This window comes from Onychostoma macrolepis, chromosome 17 (genome assembly GCF_012432095.1).
Source record: "Onychostoma macrolepis isolate SWU-2019 chromosome 17, ASM1243209v1, whole genome shotgun sequence".
NCBI classification, from domain to species: Eukaryota; Metazoa; Chordata; class Actinopteri; order Cypriniformes; family Cyprinidae; genus Onychostoma; species Onychostoma macrolepis.
Genome location: NC_081171.1, coordinates 30,720,608 through 30,730,812, shown reverse-complemented (window position 1 = coordinate 30,730,812; position 10,205 = coordinate 30,720,608). Strand labels below are relative to the sequence as shown.

Below are 10,205 nucleotides of genomic sequence, written 5' to 3'. Positions count from 1 at the left end.
GCACAGTCATTTCTAAAATATTCTACTCGTTTCCATCGCTTTGGGTTACGTAATGTGCAATTACATTTTCTATGCGTTAGCTATTATATAAAGCGATTGCATGAATGGGAAAGTGGCGGAGAGCTCCGCCCACCGCACACGTCCCTCCGGCTCGGACTATAAAAGCGCAGCGCGAGCGAAATAAGCCTGGCAGTCCAGCGCGAGCGGAGAGAGAGTGCGTCTGACAGCAAGGTCCTCCACAGAAAAGTCCTTCACAGCGCTCGGTTTAGGGCAAAATGCGGCTGGGGAACGCTATGCTGAAAATCTGGTTTCTTGTAAAGTGCCAATGATGGATGTTTAAGGATGTTATGGGATTACTGTGCAGTGTTTATATGGAATAAGGTTGCAGCATGGAATCTCATGGAGAAAACAGGCTCAGCACTTGAACTCCAGCCCATAGAGAGGACAACCTGGAATTCAGTCTCATTATCCTTCTAAACCTATTCAATTGAACTGGAACTGTGTTTACTAGAGTGACAAGTGTACAGAATAAACCATGCATTTGGGCAGAGGACTGCTGTTTTTCCTTCTCTTAAACAGTGTGACCATGAGTTTCTCTCTATCAACCTGCACCACGGTGGACATCGACCACATCAAGAAGAAGAGGGTGGAGGCCATCCGGGGTCAGATCCTCAGCAAGCTGAGGCTGACCAGCCCGCCGCAGACCCTGGGCCCTAGTCAGGTGCCCTATCAAGTGCTGGCCCTGTATAACAGCACTAGGGAACTGCTGGAGGAGTTAGGGAGACAGACATCAGAGCTGCGGCCAGGACAACACCGAGACCGAATACTACGCTAAAGAGATACACAAATTCAACATGATCCAGGGCTCCCCCGAAAACAGTAAGTCCACTACGAGGAGGTCTCACACCGGAGACGGGGCTTTCCATAGACGAACAGAACAGAGCCTTCTGTATTTATAGTAACACTTTAAAATAACCATAGAAATAGATCAGGAGGTCACATAGATGCAAAAAACATAAAAAAATAAATCTAGTTCTCTAATGGCCAGTGCTGATATCTAGAGAGACGGGCGCAATGTAAACAATGCAATTCAAAGAATTTCTGAGCATTTGTTTATTTCACTCAGAAATATTTGAGTACTGAAAATCAACAAGCAGTTCCATTTGTCAAGAGTTATATAATGTAATTCTGTTTGTTAAAGTTCTTCTAAATTGCTACAGGCAGGTGATAATAGTGCAGCTGTGACTCACGTTGCGCTGTTCACATGACGAGATTTACCAAACAGGTTTTAATCAGTTTGTTCATAAATGGAAAAACTTGACATCTGAAAAGCATTCGCATGGTTTGTCTGGTCTGCTCGTTCATCGGAGGGTCAGTGCAAAACGATCCCCACCGATTTTCCATGCGTCTCTGGGTCCTGTCCAAGTCCAGACGGGCCCCAGATTATTTGAGGACACAGTCGGTGGTGGGAAGGTCTTCCTAGTTTAGCACTGTTGATTGCACGGTGAAGCTGTTCAAAGGTAACACAAGAGATTCTGGAGAACTGATGGGATTCAGTGAGATCAGAACCGGACGGTCCTATCAGCGTTTTACTGCTGTTTACCTTTCGTCCTGTAGTACAACTTAATGAACTAAATAAATGTTTCAAGATCTTCTCTTGTGGTGTGGTTACACTTATAAATTAAAGGTTTCTAAAGGGGTTTTCGCAGTGATGCCATAAAAGAACCATTCTGCCCCAAAAAAAAAACATTTCCTTAAAGAACAATTTTTCTTAGTGTGAAGAGCATTTCAATGATCTGAACAACCCTTTTTCCACTATAAAGAACCTTTTATGGAATGGAAAGATTCCTTTTGCAATGCCAATGAAGAACCTTTACTGTTAAGAGTGTACTGGAGGAGCCACTAACCGAAGTTCTCGCAGGAACGCTCCTCAGAGAAAGAGTTTCTCCAGAGGTTTCCGATCTGAACGGTCTCAAATATCTCTATATTTCTAGAGTGTAACGCTTTTAAAAGCCCCACTTGACATGCGTAGTCTTCTTTGTGAACTGTGCTTTGCTGCTTGTTGTTGGTGGCAGGTGGTATTAGGAGGAGGGGCTTTCTTAGTCTAGAGAGCATCTGATTGGACAAAATATGACTTGTGCTTGTGAGTGCAAGACAAGGAGTCAACCTTTTTTTTTTTTTTTTTTTTCTCGGAAAGGAACACTTGAAGAATTTTTAAAGTTTATACACTCACATTAACCCTCTGGGGTCTGAGGCAATTTTGGGGCCCTTGAGATGTTTTGACATGCCCTGATATTTGTGCTTATTTCAGCTACTTATAACATACTATTGACCAACATGTAATTTTTTTTGTATTCAGCACAAACTGTGTTACGATAATATGTGAGCAAGATGGATGTACATGTTTGCATAATTTAGAAAAAAAAAATATATTATTTGTGATTAGTAAGTTTTGGGGGGAAAAAAAAGTTAGTTTAGTCAACTTTTAGGATTGTAATGCCCATTTTGATTTCATTTGTCCTTTTTGAACACCCTTCTTTATATTTTCGGAAATAAGGTGGCAGCATGTGATTGCAACATACAAATGTATATTTCAAGAGCTTCATATTAGATGATTATCTCCCCACACCACCTTGGCAAACGCTCCGCGTGCTATTTTTAGATAAAGTCCAGCACAAACAAAAGAATTTTAGCACTCAAGCGGGAAGACTCAAGCGCATCCACACTGGACTGGCGACAGGATCTCTTTTCTTTCCATTAAGCAGTGTTCAGTTTCAGCAAGCGCGGTATGGGAGAACGTGGCAGGGATGGAGTAATGTATATTCACGTTCCATTCACATCAGCTAAACTAATGGCTTTTTCATGCGCTGTGTTTTGGAAGCTCGCACCGTGTGGAATCATTTACGCGTCGTGCTTTTCCAAGCGTCCCAGCATTCATGGCTCTGAGTGCATCAACAGGTTACGCTTTCTTATCGGCGCATCCAAAAATGACTGCATGCCATCATTGGAAAGCATTTTTGCCATTCCAGACCTGTTTATCCATTAACCAGAAGCGAGATAAAGCCACGCACCTGCGTTCCAGCACTCAAAAACCCTTGAGCTGCCAGCATCCCAGTCAACTTTCCAGAAAATGTTCTCTGTTGACGGAGGAACACCCAGTTAGCAGATGGTGACAGTCTCCTGGTTAACAGTAAAATCACGGCCGCCAGAGAAGATCAGAGCTGCAGAAAGCGGCCCTTCTGATATGTTTAATAGTAAGAAGGTGATGTAATTTCCAAGCAAAACAGAGATCGCATTTGCAGGCCAAAACACACAAACACGCAAGTTTTTCCTTCTCTTCTTCTCTCGTTTCTCGTCACGTGAGCGCTGGAGTCAGCAGCAGGCTTTTGCACATTATCTCATCTCGCAGTCTGCGGCCTTCCAGCCGTCGTGTCGTTTATTTGAGGGATTCCACGTTCGCTCAAAGATACTTCAAATAACCGAGTCAAACAGTCACATGGGTCACAGCCTATTATACAGCGCTTGATAAATGCACTCAGAATATTTACCGCATGACCTCATTTCACTTCGGACTTGCCATTTGGAAGCAGAAAAAAGACTGCACAGGACCTGATAGAAAACACACGATGTTCTTCAAAGATAGTGTGTCTTGATCGGCCTTTACAAGTTGCTTTGATTTGCGTTCAATCTGCTGTGATGGCTGTAGGCTTTGGTGGTTGGACATGATTTAACCCTTGCAGTTCTGGACTTTAAAGACTGTTGAGTATAATAGGCTGATTCTTCAGTGAGGGGAAACTTTTGAAAAATGAACTGCTTCCTGGATTAGATATGTAATCAGCTTTCCAGTGGATTTTGGTATATTGTAGGGAGGTGTGATGGTAATGATATTTCTCTGCCTTTGGAGAAAACGTACTGGAAACCATTTGGAGTTCCTAATACAAGTAGTTAGCTAGCAGTTTATTAACTTTCTGATCTTCAGACTGGCATAGAGCACTGCAGTGATGCTCATAAGTTCATATCACCTGCCACAAAAAGCCAATAGGATTTTTCCACTGCATTTTGGATTATTGCAGAAAATAAGCTCTGTGACTAACAGAAGTTTATGATTCTTACACGGTTTGTTCATCGTTCAGCGTCACCAACATTAAGCAACAACTCTTTCGGGTTTTGTTTTAAAACGTTTTCCTCGAAACTATCCACTGTGCTCTTTTTGTAGTATTATGGATGAACCTGTTTGCATTATTTTTGAGAAAATTCTGGTCGTTTATACATGCATCTTTTTGGTAGATATTTTTTTTTTTCTCTGTGGCATAAAGATGTTTAATTTGGCTTCTAGAATTTTTATTGAAAGTTGTGTTCTAAAATGTTTGCTGTGATGATAAAGACATCAATATTGGTTACAGCAGTTCTTTTTGTATAAAATTACAAATCATAAATACCACCACACTCTTAAAAGTAAAGGTGCTTCACGATGCCACAGAAGAACCTTTTTGTCTAAATGGTTCCATAAAGAACCTTTACATCTGAAGAACCTTTCTGTTTCACAAAAGCTTCTTTGTGACGAAAGAAGGTTCTTTAGATTATAAAAAGTAAGCAAGAGATGGTTCTTTAAAGAACCTTTGACTGAATGGTTCTTCTATGGCATCGCTGTGAAGAACCTTTTAAGCACCTTTATTTTTAAGAGTGTACCCCTTAAAAATCATTATAAAGTGCGTTTCAGCACTTAAAAATGATGAAAGTAATTTAAGAGGCACAAACGTTTAAAACTATTAAAGTTTATAATTGTCTGTAATATAATTAACCATACAGGTATAAGTTATACAAGAGGCTGAGATTATTTGATTGTATAAAACTTATTAAGTGTGGCAACGTTCAAATCTAGTCCTGACAGCAGAAAGTCGGCACCTTGTGCTCTCGTCCCTGATTTGGGAGCACATTTGTGCAGCTCCTGCCCTCCTCTCCTCTGACCTCAGCGCTGGCCTGATTACACACGCCGCTTTCTCAGGAGCTCTGGATCATGTCACCTGGCAGGAGAGGAAGAACATCCCAGACACAGGATGCTTATATCTGAGCCGGGATGCCTGGAGACGCCTCCGAGTCTCTCTGTAGGGTCCGTGGAGAGGACCTCAGAAATCAGAGTTAACCGGCCAAAGGCCCGTTTCTGAGAGCATGTTAGAAAGTGAAATTGAATAAGATGGATTGGTGAAAGCATATCGGTGAAACAATGCACTCATTTTTGCAAACATGTTGCAGTTTAACAGGGTTATTATCATTAATGAAACCTATGAAAACATTATTATTAATTGAAATAAAGCTAAAAAAAAAAAAAAAAATTTGAAATTAGAGGAAAAACATACATTGGCAACATTTTCAATTTCCGTTTATTTAAATTTGAAATACTAAAATTACTATAGTGGAAATGAGTTAAATAAATAAATTTAAAAAAAAAAACTTAAAAAATCTAAAAATAATAAAAATGACAAAAATCAAATAACAAAATTATTAAAATCTGAAAGTATATTAAAAAGAATTTACAAAAGTATATAAATAATACTGTAACACTTTCAGATAAGATGAAATTAGTTACGGTTAACTAAGGCATTAACTAAAATAAGCATTATATTTGTTACAGTATTTAAAGTTAGTTAATAAAAATACTGTTTGTAGTTAGTTCATGTTATCTCAGGTCCATTAAATAATATTTAATAACAGATACAGCTTTTAACTTTAATAGTGTATTAGTAAAAGTTTAAATTAACTCGTAAATATTTCAAAAGTAATTTTCATTCTTATTTCATACTGAACTTAACTACTGCAGTTAACTAGTATTAAAAAACAGAACCTTACTGTACACTGCTACCACAATACTAAAATAACACTGCACTGTAAAAAAACAAAAAACAAAAAAAAAGTTGAGCCAACTTAAAATTTTAAGGCAACCAACTTCAGCAGATTTTTGAGTTCTCTCAACTTATTTTTGTGGGAGATTCTCAAATTTTTGTTGAATAAACTTAAAACGACAAGTTGAGAAAACTCAAAAATCTGCTGAAGCTGGTTGCCTTAAAATTTTAAGTTGGCTCAACTTTTTACAGTGTGGTTTGCAATAACTAATTAGTATTGCTGATAAAAGCAGTCTGTTTTCGTTCCAGTTTGTAAATCCTGGAGGTGTTTGGGCAAACGTGCGATCGCTGTGACGTCACTCTCTGGCCGTTTGACCCATATCTGATGACTGCAAACTAATCTTTGTATTCGACTTCATTTATAGCAACAATCCCTGCACTTCCATTCATGGAACAAATGAGCACTGGAGCCCTGGCGAAAATCAGCCATAATGTGAAATCCACCTAAAACACCGCAGTAGGAAAAATGAGATCATCTAGAAGGAAACCAAAGAGTTGATTAGAATTTCAAATCTCATAGTGGGGCTTTCCACCTTAAAGAAGGAGAGCAGCGTGAGAAGCTTACGGAGAGACGATTAGATCAACCTATATGTGTATATATATAAAACCAGTTAACCACAAATATACAAAATCACACCATCTTTCCATATGGTGCACAAAATGCACCAAAATCAAAAAAGAAAGCAGTGCAAAAGAGCATTTTGTGCAGCATATGGAAAGATGGTGTGACTCTGTACACTTTTGCATTTTGTGCACCAAAATCAAGAAGGAGGCTTGCATAAGCGTGTGGTTTGCATGAGGTACAGTATGCGCAGCGCGTCTTGCCAAATCTGGACTGCAGCAGCCCAGCTGGCATAATCTGTTCATATTACATAAATATTCCACATCTGACTCGCCAGCCAGCCAGTCAGAAATTTAGTGGATCGCTAATGGATTGTGGTCTGTCATCAGTGAGCACAGGCTCTAGCGTTAGACCTTAGACAAAGCAGAAGAAACGCTTTACAGTTATTATTCTGTTTATTCTTAGGAGCTTTTTAAAAGAGTTGAATAAAATACTAAATTAAAAGGTTTAGTCAACTGGGACAGAATTGGGAAGGTAAGCCGGATGAGCACTGTGTTAATCGCTATGTAACATATTTGTATGAATGCACATTAATGCACACAACCTGTTTGTGAAATTACAACAAGTTCTTGCTTAAATGCATTCAAAGTTTGGGTGAAACTACATGAAATGAACATGAAATGCACCGAAATGTTTATTTATATAATATTATCAGTGGAATTCAAATTACCAATTGACTCTCCAGTAAATGTTATGTATTTGGTAACCAGAAACCGTTCTCAACATGGGATGTGTCATTATAAAGTAGTGGATCATGTGTAAACTACCATTAAAAGGTTTGGAGGTTTTAGTCATTCATGCTTTCATTTATCAAGGATGCATTCAATTGATCAGAAGTGACAGAGAAGACATTTATAGTATTATAAAAGATTTCTATTTCAAATAAACACTGTTCTTTTGAACTTTCTATTCATCTGTGAATCCTGAAAAATAAAATGAATCAAGGTTTCCACAAAAATATTGTGCAGCACAACTGTTTTCAGCATTGATAATAATCAGAAATGTTTGTTGAGCAGCAAATCAGCATATTAGAATGATTTCTGAAGATCATGTGACACTGAAGACTGCAGTAATGATGCTGAAAATACAGCTGCGCATCACAGAAATAAATTACAGTTTGACACATATTCACATAGAAAAGAGCTGTTTTAACTTCTATTAATATTTCACTATTTTTACTGTATTTTTGATCAAGAAGGAGAGACTTCAGACAGTGTAGGGTTTGCTGTGCAGGAGTTTGTGTGGAAACACCTTGAATAGAGATGGTTTTGCATGGTGTTTGAAAGTATTTTATGCTACTGACCAACTTTGAGAACTTTTAATAATCTAGATTCATCAACATTAGAAGGAGGGACAGAAGAGTTGGAAGTGTTTTACACACCTTTTTGAAAGATAATGTTTTCTGTTGTTAGTGAATGACGTCCACTTTTTGATTGGTGTGTTTAATGGCAAACTTCACTCCTGCAGAAAGCAGACAGTAAAAACAACTCTAAGACATAAAATGAGATGAGTAAATAATGACAAACTTTTTATTTTTGTGTGAATGAATCCGTCACTGAAAAGAATTTGGTGTAGAAACTATTTTTTCTCTCAGAAACTGCTAGTTAACTTTCAAAATAATTACAAAGAAACGGCGAGTTGCACATTGAATTAAATATGCCATTTTAAAGTAGAAAGAGTGTAATAGTATTTTCTTGAAAAACGCACTCCAGTAATCTTTAATAATGTTTAATTAGTGTTCTTCAGAGCAGTTACTGTGAAATGAAATATGATATGACATTTATTCATGTAAACTGAGGGCTTTGTTGCACCTGTTCTGCAGTAACAGTGAGTTCAGTCTTTCACACATTTGGCTTTCATTTCAGCATTTCTGAGCTCTTGTGGCACAAAGCATAAATAATGTGTGATCAGATCAGAGGAAACTGATAGCTGTTCTCTGACCTCTCCCATTGCAGATGACCTTCCCTACTGCCCCAAGGGAATAACGTCCAAAGTTTTCCGCTTCAACGTCTCCAGCATGGAGAAGAACGCGACCAACCTGTTCCGGGCAGAATTCCGTGCGCTGCGGGTGCCAAACTCCAGCGCCAAGAGAAACGAGCAGCGCATCGAGCTCTACCAGGTGCCTGCCAGCTGCTTTCATTTACTCACATTCAACCTGTACAGCCTGACATATCAAATCACAGTCAGAAAAACTCAATTATAGACAAAATATTACACATTTACATATGTGGTTGGTTTTTGTTGATAATCATATTTCATCCATGGCTCATACAGTGGTGAGAATATGGAGGAAAAACTACTCAAATTTTAATTATGCGATATGCTTCAGATGCTGATATTTACAGTATATGATGAAATTCTGATGAGATCTTTATAACAGTGCAGCAGATACTGATATAAAATGATGTAAATATCAGCGGTCGCTCTATATCTCCAATAATATGTCTTAGATGAGACTGAAATGATCCAAACATATAATGCAATGCTGGTTGAGAGATCCTCAGAAGATGTGAGATGAAGATCATTCCTCCGCTGAGGAACAGTGAAAGTAAAGCTTCTGGAAAGATCCTGATGATCAGATTTGAGACGCACTGATTTTTCTAGAAAATGATTGATGGAGAATCAAGTAAAGCTGAGCTGCTTCAGTCCAGTAAGTGTTCATCTGGAAACATGACTGCAGTTATTCTGACGTTTACTTGATCAAAATCAGTCAAGATTTGACAGAAAAAACACACGAGAAGCAGCAGCTGAAGCTGGACGCTTCTACAATTACACTAAAAGAGCTTTTACTGGATAAACAACTCTAAACTATCAACCAGAGACAGAAGACATGCAGCAGATTGAGAGAGAAACAGGTTTAACAGCAAAGTTTGATCATTTTCGTCATTTAGAGGCCTTCACATATGATACAGTAGGCTTTATAGGGTTAATACTTTATTTTTCCAAGAAGATTTAGAGGATTTATGATCAGGCCCAGGTGGGATCTCTGGATGTTTTTGCATTTTCTCTTCTATTTTTAAAGGGAAAATCTGCAGAATTCTGTGGAAGGGATGTAAATGAACAGAATGTGAAACCGAGCTGAGCGTATGACAGTCTTACTGGTAGCTGAAAGCATTATGAAGCCAAAACTATTTCATAAACTACCACAAAGGCTGAGTTACAGTGCTTTCTGCAGATCCCCGTAAGCAAAGCCGTGACTCCACACAGGAGTAAATGCATTTATCATGCTTTAAAATAAAGGATCTTTAGGAGAAGAGATGTTGGAGATCTCTGTGTTTCACTGGAAAAAAAGTTCTCAACACGATCACATGCAGCTTGTAGGTCAATCATATAATGAAGTTTACAACAGTCATTCACCACTGAGCAGAGAAACTCCAAACAACCAAACCTGACTGAGGACCATTGGCCAAGAGTAAATGTTGCATTGCATTATATTCAAATATTATTCTTTATATCAATATTCTTTACATTTTAATGCAAAAGTAAAACAATATAAAGAGCATTCAGACATAAAAATATGCCTAAATGGCATGCTTTTCCTATTACCCTCCCTACACATATAGCTCATTCCAAAATGAATATTTTATGCCAAACATATGGTTCATTTGTTGTGTGTAAACCCTGATGTCTTTGTGTTTGTGTGTGTAGCTCTTCATATGAGAGGTGCTGCCATCTCCTTTGTG

At 38.3% G+C, this 10,205-nt stretch overlaps 1 protein-coding gene across 1 annotated transcript in view; it reads left to right on the top strand.

Annotated features, from left to right (window-relative positions):
• Nucleotides 1–202: 202 nt before the first annotated feature.
• The window catches only part of tgfb3 (transforming growth factor, beta 3), a 30,712-nt gene continuing 20,709 nt past the window's right edge, over nucleotides 203–10,205 (top strand). The window contains 3 exon segments of the mRNA XM_058750029.1: nucleotides 203–777; nucleotides 779–879; nucleotides 8,478–8,641. Of these exon segments, the coding sequence (XP_058606012.1) occupies nucleotides 536–777; nucleotides 779–879; nucleotides 8,478–8,641 (507 nt within the window). The 5' untranslated portion in view covers nucleotides 203–535.